General features: G+C 37.5%; 1 protein-coding gene and 1 pseudogene across 2 annotated transcripts in view; both read right to left on the reverse strand.

The window, feature by feature from the left end:
• EFCAB3 (EF-hand calcium binding domain 3) overlaps positions 1-20,741 on the reverse strand; it is a 32,978-nt gene that overhangs the window by 2,886 nt on the left and 9,351 nt on the right. For both annotated transcript variants that reach the window (XM_039859215.1, XM_039859216.1), the window contains 6 exons: positions 18,531-18,607; positions 12,594-12,737; positions 11,489-11,560; positions 10,247-10,367; positions 3,443-3,636; positions 2,913-3,097 (listed from right to left, as the gene is read on the reverse strand). In XM_039859215.1, coding sequence (XP_039715149.1) covers positions 2,913-3,097; positions 3,443-3,636; positions 10,247-10,367; positions 11,489-11,560; positions 12,594-12,737; positions 18,531-18,607 — 793 coding nt within the window. The remainder of the gene's footprint in view (positions 1-2,912; positions 3,098-3,442; positions 3,637-10,246; positions 10,368-11,488; positions 11,561-12,593; positions 12,738-18,530; positions 18,608-20,741) is intronic.
• LOC120600513 (uncharacterized) lies at positions 5,292-5,410 on the reverse strand (annotated as a pseudogene).

The following is a 20,741-nucleotide window of genomic DNA, read 5'->3' on the forward strand; positions in this document are numbered from 1 at the left end:
AGCCAATTCTCTTTCATAATGATGAAGCTTACTTAGAAGTATAGACCGGAGGATGGTTTATGTGTGGAATGGAGATGGGTAGTAGAGAGGAGCCAAATCCCTCCTCACCCAAGCTTCCAAAGCCATCACAAAGCACTGAAAATGAGTGTGCCCCCCAGAGTACAACCTATATTACTTCCAGACTTCAACCTATATTACTTCCAGACTTCTCATGGGAACCAGCCATCTGTTTTCCCTGTTTCTGGGCTGCTGAACAATGCTGATGGAAATTGTGTAAATATGCTGATTGCTTTTTTTGAAAATGTTTATTACCTAATTTCATCCAGGTCCTCAGTATCATTTGACATTACTTTTTAAAAAACATTTAAAAAATATTTTCAATTACACTTGATATACAATGTTATATTAGTTTCAGGTGTACAATATAGTGAGTAGACATTTATATGCCTTATAAAGTTAAGCCCCGTTAATAAGTCTAGTACCCATTGGACACCGTACATAATGACATTACTTTTCTTCATTCACTGTGAACTCTCTTACAGTCATCATAGTGACTGCTGGAAAACCAGACCTTCCAACCCCTTCAGCTAATGATCTTGTCATTTGAAGGTTATGTAATATGAATTCCTTTAACTCTTCTTTTTACTTTAGGATTTCTCCATCCTTTAACGGATTTTTAGCTCCTTTCCTCTTATATGTGAGTTTTTCTTAATTTTCAAAGCCAAAGTATCTCCCTGTGTCTTTATTTATTTGCCTCTTGGACTTTATGCCTTCAATTTTCCTCTTTCCAGGGCCAACTTCATGGGCGTGTGACCAATGCAATTACACAGGACCTTGAACTTAGAAGGGCCCTGAATTTGGCTTAATGTTCTGCTGTTGCTGTCTTTATGTACCTAATTATTTCTGGGCAAGGGGCCTACATTTTCATTTTGCACTGGGCCCTGCAAATTATGTAGTCAGTACTGCTCTTTTCCTATTCAGTTTCTCTTTTCCTTAAGCAGTGGTTTCCAGCTTTGGCATGTTGGCACTTTAAAAAATACTGAGGCCTGGGCCCCATTCTCAGAGACCTGATTTAATTGGATAGGGCTGTGGCCTGGGTGTGAGGTTGTTTTTAAAAGCACTCCTGTGGTGATCCTATTATGCAGCCAAAATTGAGAACCACAGCTCTAAGGGTCCTTCCTCCTGGCTACAAGTGTGCTCAAGTTGCCCATCCTGAAACAATTTTTTCTAGATTCTGATTCTACATTAAGCTATAATTCCACATTTCTCTTTCTTAACAGTTAAATTTTTTGTAAGAGGAGTTGATTTCCTTTTTTTTTTTTTTTGGTCTGCTTTATTAGTTTTTGGAGATGCATGATAAAAATCTCCCACTGTGATTCTGGATTTGCCTATTCATTTAGCAATTATCCTTACATTGTGTAAAAATGAGAAATATTAAGGCATGCATAATATCTTAAAAAGTCTCAAGTTAATTCTTATAATTTTGTTAATTTGTTAATTATAATCTTATCTGTTAATTTGCTAGTTGCACACAGGTTCAGAATAGTTATATCTTCCTGATGATTTTTAAAAATCTTTAAATAGCATCTTTATTTTTAGTTGTTTTCCTTTTCCTATACTAATATATTGATGCCAGCTTATTGTGATTTGTATTTGCCTGATATATCTTTTTCTGTCTCTTTACCTTTAAGCTTTCTGTGCCATATTTTAGGTGTGTCTCCCTTAAAGAACATATATCTAAATATCAAAATCTTTATATTTTAGTTGGAGAGATTGACAATAAACAGATAAGCATCCCAGGTGGAGGGTTCAATGTTGGGAAATAAATTTAAAAAGGAATAAATATCCTCTATTTCCATTTTGTCAGTGATATTTGCGTGTGGGTTTGACTTTATCTGGAGAGATAAAGACAAAGTCTTAACTTGTAGTCATTTATGATTGTGATAACTACCCTTTTAATTTTTTTTTTTTTAATTTTATTGTGGTAAGAACTCTTAATAGGATATCTACACTCTTAACTTTTTTAGTGTACAGTACAGCATTGTTAACTATATACACAATGTTGTATAATAGATCTCTAGAACTTATTCACCTTGCATAATTGAGACTTTATGCCCATTGGTTAGCAATTCCCCATTTTTTCTCTCTTCTTCAGCATCTGGGACTCTTAAACCCTAGAGGGACATTTAGGGATTTCCTAGTAATGTGAATAACACATGGACCTCTGGAACCCAGACATTCCCCACAGAATGGGCTGGTCTCCAGTCAAATCTCGATCTTGTTTCTCAGGCTGGGAGGACTGTGACAAACCTGGGGTAAGGCCAGAGCTTCCTGAGAAATATCCAGAAACTAGGGCATATTTGCCTGAGACCTTAAAACTCATGATGATAAAGTGTACCTTGGGAGAGGGGAAAATAGATTAGAGGCAACAGACCTAGAAGCAGGGTCAGAAGGTGCATCTGGGACTATAAATGGGGTTCTAGTCCAAGGGCAGGATGGCCCCTCCATCACAACATTGCTCCACTGGACTGTGGACCTGGTCCTCTCATCCCAGGGCAACTGGCCTGACTACAACCTAGAGCCAGTTGAAGGAAACCAAAATACAGCTTCTGGTCCCTGACTTGATGAGAGAGCACTCAGAGGAAGGATCAGGTTGTTTTTTTTTAATTCCTATATTCCCTACTCCCAACTCCAAGTTTAGGATTGTATTTGGGATTGGATTTTTCAGTAAGATTAACTATTTGTTGAAATTAAATGAAATATTTATACCTGGGCTTTAATTTAGGAATATGTCTGGTTTGAAATATAATGAATGAAAATATTTGTCATTAAAAAGCATATTATTAGTTCTAAGTTAGAACTTAAAAACGTAAGTATTTAAATTAAGTGATGCGACATAATCTAAATCTCACCTGTGTTTTCCAATCTCTTTTTTGGAAAAAATAGTCCTCAAAGAAATTCAGAGGCTCCTTTCTCCTTAGCATTTCTAATTTCTGTATGTCTTTGAATGGCTTTCCCATCACCACCCCATCCACATTAGGAAACAATGGAAAGATAGGTATTTTTGAATATGGGTTATCTGAAGGAGGATTGCATCCTAAAAAGATAAAAATGGCATTGCAAATAATATAAGAAGAAATTCACAGAAAAGACCTATAGTGGTGCCTATTTTGCTCTTTGTCTATTCTTCTCAGTACCATAACCCTCCTTCTTCACTCTCCTCTGCCCACCCCCCACCCTCCAGACTCTTAGCTTCATCTAGGTGTCTAAGGATTCAGGTAACATATACATTTGCTTTCAAATGATATCTGAGTGACAGAGACTAGTTACTTGGCATAGGCTGTGGTCCTGCTTTTACAGCACTTGGCCTCCAGTATTTATTTCTGATGAGTAATATACAAATAAATCCTTTACAACTGTGGGGAAAGGACAAATGACTTACTCTTGAATGCTTCAAGAAATTTAAATATATCCTTTTCTTTCATTATTGCACTCCGGGCGGCGTTAGCAAAGGCGGTGGTGCTTGAGGTCAGAGGTGTGCACATGTCTGACCTAAATCTCCTTTTTCCATAATCCATAGCATAGGGACTCCACAATATTCCTGGGTTGGTGTCCTGGAATTTTCTTCGGAAATAGCTAAAAACAACAACAACAAGTAATCCAGAATTGGATAAAAAGTGCTATAGTTCTACTGAAAAAGTGCCCGAGTGTTAGACAAATAGGAAAAAAAGTTGCAAGTTATATATGCCGAATATTTTAAATTTAATTTGTATATTTATTCACTATTACTTATTGAATGCCTGCTTCTGTGACATTTATAGAACACCTACTGATAGTTGCCACAGGCCATTTGACCTTTTTATATATCTGGTGCCTGGGTTTTGGCTTCCTTCTTTGTCTCCAAGACCTTCCAGTCTTGTTTAGGAAAATACCTATTATTTATGATTATTGACAAACCCTTGAGTGGTACCAGCTTGAATATGAACATTAATCATGGCTACTATTATATTACTTTTTGCTGGGTTTTAAAATGCAACTTTTTTTTTTTTTTAATTAAAAAATTCTCACTGCAAAGAATTTGGAAAATCGAGAAAATTATAAAGAAGAAAATACTATCCACAGTAAATCACTGTTGATTGCAATTCTTTGCTATCTTTGTGTGTGCATGTGTGTGAGTGCACATACATGTATGAATAGATCTAGGAGATATATTACTATGCATTTTAGGTTATAGATTCTTTAAGGATGCACAAACTGAAGGCATTAATAAAATTTAAGAATAATACAATGAAAACAAAAAAAGAATAAGCATAGCATGCTATATATGATAAGGGACTCTAATTCACAGTACAAACATTCCCAAAGGTATAAACATCTGATTTAAAAACATGCGCCCCTTAAATATCAATGACAGACCAGATTCATCGCTGCTGCAGGAATGGTGCACTTTTCTTTGCAGCTGTGGTGGGGATCTGGTTGCTCACTAAGGTGGAAGGACTTGTTTCTCACCACTCTGGTGTAGTTGGGGCTTCAGTACCGATGTGGAAGACCTTACTTCTCAGTGTGCTGGGCAGAGGAATGGAGCTTCTTACTGTCCCAGAGAACCAGATGCAGGACCTTGCTTCTCATTATTACGCATGCAGGATTCTTTCTATTCCAGCAACAAGAGGCTTCACTTCTCTCTGGGATGGTGACAGGCAACCTTTCTTTTCCTCTCAGGAAGAGGGAAAGAACTCATTCTAAATGTTGGGGCTGAAGCCCTGATTAGGTAGGAGCTGTGCTGATACTGTTCTGATTGGAGTCTGGCTTATAATCAGACATGTCCTTCCCTAGCCTTGAACCTAACCATCCATAATGTTCTCACTCACCTCTGAAAATAATGTAATGCTTGTTTCTCTGAGTGTAATTTAATTCCTACCAGGTCCTTCAAGGCTCATCTTTCTTTACCCTAAACATGTTCTCTGTATATTCTAAGGCTTTGGGTGTGGTCCTCAAGCCAGTAGCACAAGGAAAGAACTTGTTAGAAGTACAAAATCTTGGGCCTCACATAAACCTACTGAATCAGAAACCCTGGGGCCCAGCAATGTGGTTTAATAACCACTCTAGGTGATCCTGATGCATGCTCAGGTTTGAGAGCTGCTGCTCTGCAGTCTCCCCTTCCTCGAAACTCTACTGTTTGTTTGATGATTATATACCAGGTTATATTTATAACTAATGGTTTCCTTTCCTCCCTCCTTCTCTCCTTCCCCACCTCCCTCCCATCTGTTTTAATTTTTTTTTAATTTTTATTTGTTTTATAGCACCTGGTCTTCCTAGGTGGTCTCCTATCCAAGTACTAACCAGGCCTGACCCTGCTTAGCTTCCGAGATTAGACGGGATCGGGTGTGTTCAGGGTAGCATGGCTGTAGACACAGATTTTCTTTAAATATGTCTTGATTTTTGGATGTCTATTCATGTTTAAGAGAGTAAGCACTCTTTAAAGCTAAGTGGAAGCTCTTTGGTGTGGCGGGTCTTATTGAGTGGCAACTTCATTGACAATTGGTTGGAAGTTTGTTTCATCAAGGGACCTTTTACCTGTGAGTATCTGTCAATTTCCCTGGAGAGGGACCCTCTGATATTTTACCTGAGTGATTCAGGTCTAGCTGTCAACACACTGGGGCCTAGGGAAGGGGAAGGTGGCTAGTGGGGGTCTCACCATTTAGTAAGTGGACTTTCATGTAATCTCATTATTATTATGATACCCTCATCTCCAGTTACATCTGATACCCCTGAGTCCAAACCAAAAGATTGTCTGGACTCAGGGGTATCAGGTACAGGTTGTACCTGAAGAGGTACAGTCTCTTCAGAGAGTTAATTGCCAGGGCAGTCACTTGGTTGTGGGGGTTAGGGAGAGGAATCTAAGGGTCGACCTGCTTCTCATGCTACTTTGAAGCAGTCTTTCTGTTTGGGGCTCCCACTGCACGCCCCACCTTCGGAGGATCCTGGTGTCTCGATTCCTGAGCCTGCCAGAGTTATGCAGTGGGAAGTGGCTTCTTGACCTTCTCCACCGCAGGTTCAAGTTTCAGCTTCTGCTCTCACTAGCCAGTAAGCAGTCATCCATTTCCTTCTCAGCTTCCAAAACTAAGTTGCTATGTCTTGTCAGCTGTTCTCCTTGTTTTTGTGGGTTTATTCCAACAAAAATACTTTTACTATTATTTTTGGTGTAATTTCAGAAAAGAGAAAAGGTAAAAATGTGCATTATTCTAATATGTTTCACTTGACTGCTATTTTTTAACCCTCTAAAATTTGGCTTTCTTCTCATCATCCTTTTGTAATCGGAGGTCACTTATGATTTCTTAACTACTAAATCTAATATTCTATCCATTCAGTCTTCATTGTACCTGGCCTCGCTTTAGCATTTAATACTTGTGGAAAGTCTTTTTTTTTTTTTTGAAAATTTCTCTGTGGCCCTGGCTACTTGACTGCACACTATTCTGGTTCTCAACTACTATGTTTCCTTTGCCAACTCCTCTATTTCCTCCCATTCCATAAATATGGGAATTCCTTATGGTTCCATGATCAGTCCTCCCTCTCGCTCCCTCCTTCCTTCCCTCTCTGCTCTTTCTTCATTTTATTCAGATTCATGGCTTAGGTTATTTCCTCTATATTAACAGTTTCTAAGTCTATATCTATACCCCAATTTTTCTTTTATGTTTTATGTATACATTTCAAGCTTATCGTGGGACACTTCCACTTAGCTTCCACTCTCATTTGAAATATTGCTTGTCTAAAAATCTTCCCCTTATCCTCCTGTCCACTCTACTATAATCTTCCTACTTATTAGTTCCTAGTCATTCAGACTCAAATTCTGCTATTTATGTTTTTTGCGGGGAAGTTTCCCTGATCTTTAATGGGGTGCAGGCTGGGTGCGGGCCAGGGGTGCTCCCATTTATCTTGACCCACCTTTTTCTACTTTAAAACCTCAAATCTTGGGTTTTGTGGGCTTCTTTCACTTCCTCTACTTTCCAATCTCTTTCTCCTCTTGCCAGAGCTATTTCTCTCATATCCTCACATGTTCCTTGGCCATCAGCCTGTCTTTATAATAGACTTTTCTACCTACCACTTAAAGGTTAAACTTCCTTCACACCTTTATCAAAGTTTTTTCTCCCCCACTGCTCCCCTCCTCCAGTACTTTGAATGGCTCCTCACTGCTTAGAGGAAAACTTAGAGTAGATTTTCTGTAATCTAGATCTAGTGTGCACTTCCACCTTCATCATCTACTGTTTTTCTTCACAAACCTCATGCTCTAGCCAAATACCTGCTCATTGTTCTGTAATATCAAATGCAGTCTGTTTTTTAAATCTTTTTCTCAAGCACTTTCTGGTTAGGCTACTGAATCAGATACTTAATAGCTGTATGACCTTGGGAAAGTCAGTTAAATTTCATAATTACTAAGAACCTACTATGTTCCATGATTTCTGTGATATGTGGGGAAAATGATGAATAAGCTTGACATGGTCCCTGTCCTTTCAGAGCTCACAATTCAATGGAAAAGACTGCCAATTAAACATGTAATTTCAACAATGCAATATGCTATAAGGAAAGAGAAGCAATTAGGAGGGGAACCTGACCCAGACTTGGGGGTTGGGGAAGGCCTCTCAGAGGGAGCGACTCCTAACTGGTTGCTAAAGGATAAGAAGGAGTTGACTAAGCATAGATAGGAATAGTAGGTTGAATTGTGTTTCCCAAAAAGATATGTCCAAGTTCTAACGCCATGCTTCTAAATGTGGCCTTATTTGGAAATAGGGCCTTTGCAGATGTAATTAAATGAAGGCTCTTGAAATGAGAGCATACTGGATTTAGAGTGGGCCCTAAATCCGTGACTAGTATCTTTACAAGAGAAAGGAGAGGGAGATTTGAGACACACAGGAAAGAAGGCCATGTGAAAATGGAGGCAGAGATATGAGTTTTGCTGCCACAAGCCAAGGAATGCCAAGAGCTACCAGAAGCTGAAAGACGCAGGAAGGAGTCTCCCTTAGAGATGTAGGAGGGAGTATGGCTCTACTGATACCTTGATTTAAGACTTCTGACCTCCAGAACTATGAGAGAATATTTTTTGTTGTTTTAAGCCACCAACCTTGTGGTAATTTTTTTTATGGCAGTTCTAGGAAACTGATACAAGAGGGGAGAGAATGTTCCAGGCACATACTTGGAGGTTAGGGACCATGGAGTAGTTGAGGACCTTAACCAAATTTAGTATGTGATGTGATACGGGACGTTACAAAGTGAGACTTGAGAGTTAAGCAAAGATATGTCATGAAGACCTTGAAAATATCATGTTAACTTGGAACTTTTTCAGAGGGACACGAGAGGTTCTTATAGGGATTTTAGCAGGTAACTGATATGACTAGATTTGTACTTGGTATTGTAAGCATTCGATAAATATTTTCTAACTGAATGTTATATTATTCTGGATGCAATGGGGAAAATGGGTAGAGATGGCAAGAATGGAGGTAGAGAGACAAGGTAGGGGGATACTGAAGTAATTCAATTGTAAGGAGGCAGTGACCTATACTAGGGCAGCTTTTGTGGGGACAGAGACAAGTGCATGGATTTGAGGCATGTTTAGGACGTAAAACAGACAGGATTTCATGATTGGTTAGATGTGGGAGTAGCTGTGGATGATAGTAGGCCTTTGGCTCAGGTAACTGGATAAACACAGTGAGATGGTAGAACCATTTGCTGAGATTTCGATCCCAGTGGAAGAACTAGTTGAAGTGGGGGTGGGGGGAAGGATGTGAATTTTGTTTTGGTATTTTGGGTTTGCGGTACCTATGGGAATGTCCAATAGATGGAAACTCCATTAGTGGGGGATCCGGGCTGAATATACAGCCTGATCTTCTCTATGCCTTATTCTCCTTGCCTGTAAATGGATATTGGAACACAGAGTTGAAGTATAGATTAAATAAAATAATTCAACAAGTATTTGCTGAGTGCCGCTAGACATTGAGAATATAACTGAATAAAACAGACAAAAAATAATCCCTGCTCTAATGGAGCTTATATTCTAGCATGAGAAAACATAACAGACAAAATAAATGAATTATATAGTGTATTGGAAGGTGATAACTAGTATGAAGAAAAATAAAGCAGACAAGGGGAGATAGGTGGTGGTAGGAGGGTTGCAGTTTTAAATTAGGGTGGTCAAAGAAGGCCGTACTGAGAAGATGACATTTGAACAAAGATCTGATGGTGGTGAGATAGTGAGTCATGGTGAAATCTGGGAAAATAATGTTCCAGATAGAGGGAACAGCAAATGCAAGGGCCTTGAGCGGGGAACATTATGGTATACTGGAGAAACAGCAAGGAGGTCAGCCCGGCTTGAGCAGAGTAACAGGAGATGCAGTCAAAGAGGTCAAAGGTAAGTGCAAATCACATAGAGGGCCAATAACTCATGTAAAGACCTGGCTTGTACTCTGAGGGAAATGGAAGGGTTTTGAAGGTTTTGAACAGAGGAATAACATGATCTGACAATGTTTTAAAAGCATCATTGGTGCTATAGGAGTCGATGAGTCAGCTAGACAGAGAGAGTGTTGAGTGGACTGTGTGGCGGGCAAGGCAGAGGATGGGAAATCGAAAAGAGCAAGTAGGAAGATGTTGATCCAGGGAAAAGCTAATGTGTGTCAAGTGCTTACTCAGACCTTTGCAATTAGTAAATGCTCGAGAAATGGTATAATCAACTATAGGAATACCTACCAAATTCTACCACTGTCCAGTCCAGGACCCACTTTCTCAGGACACTAATAAATGGTCTCTGCCACTCATTTGACAATTAATTATGTAATATACTTTGTATTATTTCATTTCTGCATACTTATTTAGTTATCTACATATTAGTTAGCTAGTATGGTAGTTCCTGCATGAATGGGAGTGTCTTGTTTCAAACTAGATATCCAAGCCCACCAAAAATCATCCTTGGAAAAGTCTTATCCCTCCAGGATTCTTTAGCCTAGGGTAGAAGAGGCTGAACTTTCTTAGCTATCTTAGGCCTTCAGTGGGGCCCCAAGATGGCCTGAGGTCAGCCATGCAATTTCAGAGCGAGACAGTACTGTGGAGATGAGGAAGAAAGTCTCGTGTGTGGCACTTGAGCATTTGCCCATGTACCTTCTTCTTTGTTTTGGAACAGACTCTGTGAAATAGGATGTTAGTGAGAGGTTACTGCCTTGTTAATATCCTTACAATTTTTGCTCCTTTCTCTGTCACTTACCTTACTATTTCCATTATAGCCTTTTTGGGTAAGGCTGAAGTCTCTACAAGCTTTGATAGGATTTCAAACAACAGGATCCCTGGGTTGCCAGCTAAATCTAAACATGTCTTCTTTTCTGGAACTATGAAAGACAGAAAAGATTCAAAATGCCTTCTGAAAAAACCATCTATCAAAAAAAGTACTAAACTGACAGTATTTTTTATTATATTTATAATACCAAGTCAAGAACTAGAGAAGTATAGAAAAATATTCAAAATTTGTTCTATTGTAGAAAGGTAGAAAGGTCATTTTTATTACTGAACAGACAAAATAATCATGGAATTTAAAAAACAGTTTTAGTTCAATGACTTCTAAGTAAATATAGTAATACTTTTAACATAAACATGAATTATATGTTAAAGACTACTGTCCTGTTCTTCCAGTTAAAGGAGTTGTTGTTAAACATATCTCTGGTTTGCAGGCAAACCCTTGTTACTACAGTGTTACTCAAAGCAGTAACTTCTCTTTATCCTAATGATAGTTCATAGCCTATGAATGGGTGAAACTTAAGAGACAGGAAACTGATCAGTGGATGCCAGATCTTGAGAAGTGGGGAGGAAATTCATTGTAAAGAGGCACAAACTTTTTGGTTGATAGAAATGTTCTATATTTCATGTGTGGTGGTGGCTAAATGTCTGTCAAAACTTATCAGACTCTATACCTAAAAAGTGAACATTTTACTGTATGAAATTAGACCTTAAAAAACCTGACTTCAAAGTAAAGAAGTCCTCATATTTAAAAACCTAAAACAAAACAAAACAAAACAAAGCAAAGCAAAACGACTATATACAGTATCTGGAATTTGAAATGCATTTATCCTAGATAACATATGAATAGCATTAGATTTTCCAAGCCAGCATATTAAACTCATAAACAAACCATTATAGGACTAATAAAAATATTTCAAGTTTACCTTCACAATAATTATAACCTTATGTAAGAACATGCTCTCTAACCTCCAGCACACTCTCTAGTCCTTACACAGAGGGCAGAGGCTTCTCCTGCAGGACCCGATGCATTTAAATTAAAATTCTAAAACTGTATCAATTTGCTTAGCAAATATTGTTTTGGAAAAGCAGTACAAAAGTTGATCATAGTCCAGAGTACACAATCTTGATTTGTTTCCTGATTGGAGGCCTAAATGAATAATATTTACTATGTAATGAATACAACTGCCATCTATTCATTAATGTCTCTACTTACCCACAGTCTTCAGGAAGCGGTTCTTATCTGTCAGCACCTTTATAAAGTCTGAGAAATTCACCTTCCCATCTCCTGCAACAGAAATCTAAGGCTCAGAACAAGGATATAAGATATATTTAAAATATCAGATTATATGTTAAATATAAAAATTAAAACACTGTGGATCATTTGATACTTAAAATCAGAGCATATTAGGTCTGGAGATACTCTCAGGTAAGCACTGGGCTTCCTGAAGTGGTCTTAGCATCATTACACCAGTCACCCAGAGCCTGCAGAAGCAATGCTGGGGTAAAAACATCAAAAATGAGGCTCCCAGTCACTGTAGTCATATCCACTCACTTCTTTCCTAGAGATCTGCCAGTTTTATAAGGAATCCAACCCTGCCTTCTCACTCCATACCACTAATATTTCTATTATTGTAACATAGTCAAGTTATACCCCATTTCCTCTATTATTCAAGGATAGTGAGTGCTATTAGAGTCGTGTGTGTGTTTCAATGAAAGAATAGGAAAATAAGGCAGGGTTAATGGAAACAAGCGATGACTTAATTAACTGGTAACATTGACTCACACGGGGCACTGGCAGTTGGGTGGGGAGAGGTGAGAGGAGATAATATGTTGAACATATATTTTATACAACATACCAGCTTGGGTTACTAATCTCTGTCAGTATATTCAAAGAAAACATCTATATGCTTTAAAAATATCAACTAAAATATTGTGGCATTTAAAATTCAGTATAGGTGGGGTCTAATGATGGAAGGAAGGTTTGTACTAATTTGATTCGCATAGAAACAAAGGGTTTAGATTTCCTTGGTGACATGTCATTTTGTTATGTACATCATGACAGGTAATCTGAATTTGATATTGAAATGTGGCAGTCACTTTTAGTTTCCACACAGGATTTTTCGCAGTCTATTTTGTAGCATTAAAATGATTTCATAACTTGTACCCATACCTCACTGGTATCCTTAAACAGAAACATAAATATGTACTTTTGGCAAATAAGTGAGGTTTATTTCTCATGTTTATATAGTTCCTGAGAAAAAAGTATATATTCATAAAAAGATTTTATGAGAAAAATAATGATAAGTCAAAGTACTCACGATCAATATCCGCACATTTTAATTCATTATAGACATCATGTTTGGTAAGATTCATTCCCAGCCTGGCTAAAGTGCACATCATTCCATGTAAATCAATAGAGCCAGTTTTATCCTTGCTAAAGAAGTCGTAGGCATGTTGGAAGGCTGGAGAAATGGGATTAAGTTAGTCAGGACAGTTATTTAAGAATAAATACATATTCTACTGGAACCAGGACCGACAATACAATTGACTGGAGATCATGTTATGAAAAAGTATTGAGAAAAATATGAGTACTTAATAGACATTTCTTAAGGACAATGTCCTTCCATGAGATTTGAACTGGAATAAATTGGTGGAAACCCAAATATGTAGGTGAAATGACCTTTGCAAGATGTCTACACTTTAATTGCTGGAACCTGTGAACATATTACTTTACACGACAAAAGGGATTTTGCAGATGCAATTAAAATAGATTATTGTGGATTATCTGAGAGGGCGCAATCTAATCACAGGGTCCCTTATGCATTTACAAGCAAGAGAGATGTGGCAGGAGAAGTGAGACAGAGTCAAAGCATGAGAAGGACTTGACCCACTGTTGATGGAGAGGGCAATGAGATGTGGAGGACAGACAGCCTTACGTGACTGAGAGAGGTTCCTGGCTGACGACCAGCAAGGAAATGGAGACCTCAGCCCTACAACCACAGGAACTGAATTTCAAACACCTGAACAAGCTCGGAAGCAGATTCGCGTCCAGAGGCTCCAGATAAGAGGCCAGGCTGGCCAACACCTTCATTTTAGCCTTAAGGCCTGGAGAAGAGGGACCAGGCAGCCCACCTTCAGACCTATAAAACTGCAGGGTCTTATGTTTTGTACAGACTCAAAGTTTTCTCAAAGAAATTCTCAAGGCATTAACTGGGACAAAAATTAACATATATTTTCAAAAATTAGCAAATGAAGAAATAGACCGAGAACAATGTGTATCCCAAATAGCACCAGAATAAAACATTTCTTATTACATTCAAGTGATAGCATCTCTGTGTACAACAGTGATTAATCCTATAGAGATAATGGTATGTGCCTTTTAATTGTGTCAAGGTTAACATCTTTCCCCCTTGATAAAAGGCAGGCCTTTCTAGGCCTGGAACCATCTCTGACTTGTTTCTATTTTTTTCCCAGTACTTCTAGCATGTTAGTAGGCATTCATGCATTAATACAACTTAATCAACAAATATTTATTGCATGTCTTCTATGTGCCAGGTGCTGCTCTAGGTACCTAGGATAAATTAGTGCACTAAAACCCCCAAAGATTTCTGCCCTTATATGAATGTAATAAATAGGTAAATTAGATAACATGTTAGAAGGTGGTAAGTGCTATGGAAAAATGAAAGAGTAATGTAGGGTCAGGGGATTGAGAGTTTCAGGGATTGAGGGATAGTTTCCTAGTATTAAATAAGATTTAAGCCAAGACTTGAATAAAGTGAGGGAGTGGATATCTGGGAGAAGAGAGAGAAGAGCTAGAGCAAAGGCCTTAAGAGGAATGGACCTGGTAGGTTCCAGGAATAGCAAGGCTGTGAGTGTGGCTGGAGTAGAGTGAGTAAGGGGAGTAGGAGAAGTTAGAGAGGTAATGTGTGAATAGGCATGGTTATGTTTTAAAATTTAAGTTTTATGTCAGATTGATTTTAAATATAGTTGCAAAGAAACACAGAGAATTCTTGTAGATCCCTCCCCCAGTTTTCCCTGTTAACATCTTACATTCCTACGGTTCGTCTGTTATATCTAAGAAGCCAGTGGTGATATAGTACTATTAACTAAACTGCAGACACTATTCAGATTTCACTAGATTTTTCCTAATGCTCTTTTTCAGTTCCAGAATCCTATCCAGGATACCATAGTACATTTAGTTGTCATGTCTTTTTAACTTCTCTGTAACAGTGGTTCAGACTTTCCTCGTTTTTGATGACTTTGGCAGTTTTGAGGAATATTATTCAGGTATTTCGTAGAAGTCCCTCAATTTGTTTTTTTTTCCCGATGTTTTTCTCATGGTTAGCCTGAGATTATAGATTTGGGGGAGGAAGAGCACAGAAGCGAAGTGCCATTCTCACCGTTTATATCAAGGCTACATACTATCAACATGACTTGTCACTGATGACATTAACCATGATTACCTGGCCAAAGCAGTGTTTGTCAGGTTTCTACACTGCGAAGTTACTTCCCTCCTTTTCCTTATTCTACTTAAGGGACAGAGGGCTTGGGGGCAGGGGAATTAGCTCCACTTCCTGGAGGAGGTAACATCTACATACATTATTTGGAAATCTTTTATAAGAGATTTGTCTCATCATTTTTTTATACCCAATCTTTCATTTATTTTATCAGTATGGACTTAGAGATATTTATTTTATACTTTGAGTTACAATCCAATACTTTTTACTACTTATTTTTCTTGCTCAAATTGTTCTAGTTTTGGTGGTTGTGAGCTCTTTCCAGATGGCTTCTTTATCCTTTTGACAGGTTCCTGTCCTTTTGTTTTTTGAGTACTTCCTTACTTTCCGTCATTACAAGATATCCCAGGTTCATCTTGTGTATTCCCTGCCCAAGCCCTAGAATCAGCCATTTATCCAAGGAACTCTGGTTATTGTATAGGAAACTGACACTGGAAGTCAAGATCTGGGTGTTTGTTTCTACAGGGGTATCAATGCATCTAAGTCTTCTTAGCGGACAGAAATAGGAAATAAATGCATGTATACTACCCATGTATACACGCATATCTCTAATTATTTCTTGATCTATCCATCTGTATTCACATTAAGATAAACATGAGTTCACACTGATGTCTCAGACCCTAATCCAGTACCACTGGTTTACTTTAGCCTTCTCCCCTTGTTTATCTATAACTTCCCACTCCCACAGTGAGAAACCTGGCTCCCACCATCCATTTACTTATTTATTTAATCCTAGGATACATGTACAACAGTTTCAGAATTGTTAATCTATACCTCTATGAGAAACAACTGTACTAAGTAGAGTACATTACTTATCTACAATTCCTTTTCTGTTCAGTTTTACAGTTTCTAGTCAAAATGCCCTTTTCAAAGTTACTTAGTTCAGCTCCTCCCTTTTTTGCACCTGACTTATGTTTTAACATCAGTGTGGCTACTGCTAGAAAAACAGACTTTTGTAAGGGTTTGGGTAGAAGTAGGGAGATTAATACCAGGTAGGAGTCTATTGTGGGTGAGCAATAATAGTGCCTCAGACCAGGGTTGTAGCAGTGGAGGTGGTAAGAACTGACTGACTTCTAGATATATTTTAAATGTAGAGTCAATGAGATTTCCTGATGGATTTGGAGGTAGGTTAAGAGAGAAGAGTCAAGAATGATGCCAAAGTTTTTTCTAGAACAAGTAGAGAATGAAATATCATTTGAGATGGGGAAGGCTATGGGTAGAGCAAGTTTTAGGAGTAAGTGGCAGAGGGAAGCGTGGGGAGTTATTGTTTAATGGGTATGGAGGTTCAGTTTGGGAAGATGTAAAAGTTCTAGAGGTGGATGGTGGTGATGGTTATAGAACAATATGAATAAATTGAATGCCACTGACCTGTATGTATATTTAAAAATGATTATAATTTTAAGTTTTATGTAACATATATTTTACCACAATAAAAAAGAGTAAGTGGAAGTTATTGGGAGTTCAGTTTTTGACACGTTGAGTTTAAGGTGTCCACTAGACATATAATTGGAGATGTTGAATAGCCAGTTAGATGTAAGTCTGGAGTTGGGGAAACAGGCCCAGACTGGACATATACTTTTGGGAATTGTTTGCATATAGATGGTATTTAAAGCCTAAGACAAGATAAGACCACTACATGTGTGAGTGGGATAAAGTAGAGAAGATCAAGGACTAGGCTCTGGGGTACTCTAGCATTAAGAGGAATCAGGAAAAGGGGAGAAACTAGGAAAAGAGACTGAGAAGGAGTGACATCTCTTTTGAAGAATCTTCTTACAAAGAAGAGCAAAGAAATTGTGTAGTGGCTGGAGGGGAAGATAAGGTCATGATATTTTTTTTAAAGGGAAATAACAGCAAGTTTGTATAATAATAGAAATGATATAACAGAGAATGAAAAGAAATTGGTGTTGGAGACTGGTGGGATACTTTCGTGGGTTATTTCTTTGAATATGCGAGAGAAGATGGGTTCTAATCCACAGTGGAAGGACTGGCTTTAGATAACAGTATAAAGTTCTTTTGTGGAACAGGGAGGCAGGCAGAGTTTGTGAGTACAGATGCTGGTAGGAGGTGGATATTGAGGTGGGAGCCTATAGCAGTTCTGATGGCAAAATCAGAATTCCTGATTATAGAGAAGTAGGAAGCAAGGTTATAAATTGAAAGTGAGGATGGGAGCCGGTGCTGGGGATTTGGAGGTATTCAATTAATATTTGTAGAATGTATAAATTAACCTTATAGGAAAGTTGTGAGGATTAAGCATTATAATAACCACATTTTCTAGTTTCTGTATTTAATGCTTTGACATCTGAAACCTTGCTGATCCTGGAGGGACTACCCATCCCAGAGCTAGCCATTTCCTAGAGATAGTAAAAGATTTGCCCGTGAGTGTGCTTTTCATGGGAAAACCAAGCAATCCAGAGCCCGTACCCCCAACCACCTACTTTCTCAGGCTCCTACACTCTGGGCCACGATTCCTCTGTCCTAATCACTGCAGGGTCAGGTGCCAGACAACTAGGGACAACCCTACACCCTAGAGCTACTGAAATTATTTGAACTAGCCAATTCTAAACCTGTTTATTTTGCTTTGCCTGTTCATTCCTGCCCACTTTCCCCGACCCTTTGCCTCTTGACTGACTTTGATGCTTTCCTGTGTGTGGCCCTTCATGGTTTGCTGTGCCTCCTGTTTCTAGTGAGTACAAACAATTTCTTCCATGGAAGTCATTTCTGTGTCTGTATGTCTTACAATACCTAAATAAAACAAATCCTGGGTACCCTTAAACCAGGCACCAATATATATTAAAGCACATTAAAAAACTTTAAGTTTTATAAAGCCATAAACTGTTGTTAAGGCAATAAAAAACACAATTCTGATCTTGACAATCTTTTGTGTTTTCCAAATCAGCCTTCCCAACAATAAAGGTGATTCTTTGATTCCTTTCTGTCTCTTGGGTCAATTTCTCAGTTGCTTCCAAACTTGGAGGGGCAAAGCATTAGCCTTCCTAGAAACAGCCATGCTTGACTTTTTTTCAGTTTTCCTAGTGTGTCATGCTTTCCCTTTTCTCTAGGCCTTTACAGATACCACTCTTTCTACCAGGAATACTCCCCTCTGAGGTCTTTGACTGATTTACCCCTCATTATTCAGCCTTTGCTGGGACTCCCCTCCTATCCTCACAAGATTAAGTTAGTAGACTTTCTTTTACTTCCCTATCATAACTTGTATCATATTGTAATTTAAATGTTACAATCAAGGAATTCATAATTTAACCCTCTTTCTTCCTTGTAAGACTTCCTATCAGGGGAGGGGCCCTGTCTGACTTGTGGTCTTTTCCATGCCTAGTACACTGTTGGCTTTAAATAAATATTTATTGTTTGGATTAATGAACTGTAGCTAGTGTAGCTCATTTTACCATTATAATTTATTTTTCTATGAGAAATCCTGGGACTTAGTTGTGTTTATACTGCTCCATTGCTTGGTTTGTATTTGACCTTGCATTTGTTCTTTTCCACTCACAGGTTCTTCTTTGAATAAAAATATTTGACCAGGACTGTTTAAATTCTAGGAAGAATCTATTTGAAAGTAATCCCCTTTTCCTCCCACAAATTAAGACACTGAATTAAAAAATTTTTTTGCTCTCAAATAACAGAGTACTATAGATAAAATCCCTAATCTCTCTTAGAAAAAAAAGATCAGTTCTATTAAGGGGCTTTTGTTTATGCTCTCATTTTGAGGATAATTCTCTTTACCTTGCATTAGTGAAGCATTCAACTTCTTTTCTTTGTGCTGTAATTGGTATGGGAGAGATGCTAGTAAATCTTTATCCCTGAGAAAAGACATGAAAAGATTTAATACATTTGAAACCAGTAAATATTAGTTCTTTTCATTAGTTTTTGCTGACTGGAATGACTGTATCACAGTACACCCAGAGTCATACCACCTAAGGGGCTTGTTCCTGTCACTGCCAGTAGCTACAGGATGGACAGCAAGAAAATGTTGGTCACTGAGGTCCATCTCTGCCCTATACTTGTCCATCACTCTGACCCTGTAAAAATTCTGATTTCCTCCATTTTATAAAGAAGGAAACTGAGGTTCAGAGAGATTAAATAATTTGTCCCAAGTCACACAGATAATAAGTCCTGGAATTCAAACTCAGGTTTATCTGACTCCAAAGCTCAAGAATGTAAGCTTTACACTATTTCTATCATTAGAAATATAAGTTGTTTCAAATTTTTACTAATTTAAGTAATCTTAGGGTAAATATCCTTATAGTAAAACTTTCGTGCTCATGATTATTTTATGACTTTAACTGCCAAATTGTATTTTTACCAGCATATGAGAGACGTAGATCAATCTGTCTCTATATATAGACCTCTATATATTTATCTATCTATATTATCTATATAACATTATCTATAGAATGCTTCAGGAAAGTTTGGAATCCTGGGTGACCTTTTATTTCTTCAGAAAAATAAAATCTGGAAGAAGAGGAAAATAGTAATACTTTGGGAAAATTTTATACAGATTTATAGTAATTTGTTAGTTTAGGAACATAAAAATGTATTATGCAAAACTGGGCTTGCTTATAAGATGGTAATTTAAAAGTAAAGTTATAATAATCATCATTTTATAAATTAATTTTATTTAAAATACATTAGCTTTGATACTACTAGAACTAAAAGTTTTAAAAATATGGACAAGTTTTTGTTTTTATAAGAAGCAGTTTGAAAAAAGTGAAACTAGAAGAAATACTAAACATGGTAGTTAAATTTAAAAAATATATTTAAAATATTTAGTATCTTCTACATACTATCTAGTAGATTCAACTTATTTCCAAAGAGAAACTTGGGGGAAAAAGATGTGATAGGGCCTCTTAATGACCATTCTCAACTTTTCGACATGGAATTTCATCTAAGTCTTATTTTCTCAGCTTTTACTAACACTGATTTCTTCTTCTGGTGTTTCCTTTTTATTATCTATTTGAACTTCTGTAAACTCAAGTTTGTCTTTATTCTGATAGGTTATTTTATATTTGTTGTATTTATAAATATAAATTTCTTTTGCATTATATAAAAGATATAGTAGATGGAGACATATGAAGTTCTCAAGAAGCAAGAGGAAAACAGAAGGCCGGGCAGTGTAAAGTTTTTTTAGCTATGTTAAAAAAAGATTTCTCTTGGCAGAATTTGAAATGTTATCTTGAATCAAACATGAGAAATAGAGTTTTTATTTTATAATGTTTCCAAAGTTCAAAGAACCTTAGATTTGGAATGAACCCAGTCTAGCCTCTCATCTCATGTAGGAATTCACTCTACATGTGGCATTATCTAGTCTGCTTGACTGCTTTCCGTGACAGGGAAGTCACTATTTCAAAAAGACAGCTTGTAATGCAAGGTAATGAGATAAAAAGATTTGGCAGCTATAAGGTTGTCTTACCCACATGCCTCTAAAAGTGTGAGTAATATATTACTACAGCAGTGGCGCAGTCAAGGACACTACGAGAAATACTCTCAAAGTGGTAAAGAAAATGGAGAGAGGCTTTTCTTATGATCTGATTACATATACATCAGGCTTTCACTTGCAGTCATTAGTGGCTACTGTTTATTGGACTTTGTTGTTATTAGATTAAGAAAAAGCTATTGTTAGTGTCACAGGCAAACTTCCCTTCCCAATTTTAGACCAAGTTTAGTCATGGCTAATTTACCAGATTTTATTTTACTGGCCATATTTGAGCTAGAGACCTTTTCTCTATACTGACTTGCTTAGGGGTTTAGATCTTCTTTATGATCCTCTAAATTTATTCTTCTTTAGATTGATACTCAAAATATCTTAATATATAACTGACAACTTCTTAAGCCCTCTAGGGTATTCTGTCCTCTCACACAAAAACAGCCTCTTATTTGGGAGAACAGAAATGAGAACTCTTTGTCCAATCAAAAAGGATATATATATCTTTTTCA

Source organism: Pteropus medius, unplaced genomic scaffold (assembly GCF_902729225.1).
Source record: "Pteropus medius unplaced genomic scaffold, Ma_sr-lr_union100, whole genome shotgun sequence".
In the NCBI taxonomy this organism is placed as follows: domain Eukaryota; kingdom Metazoa; phylum Chordata; class Mammalia; order Chiroptera; family Pteropodidae; genus Pteropus; species Pteropus medius.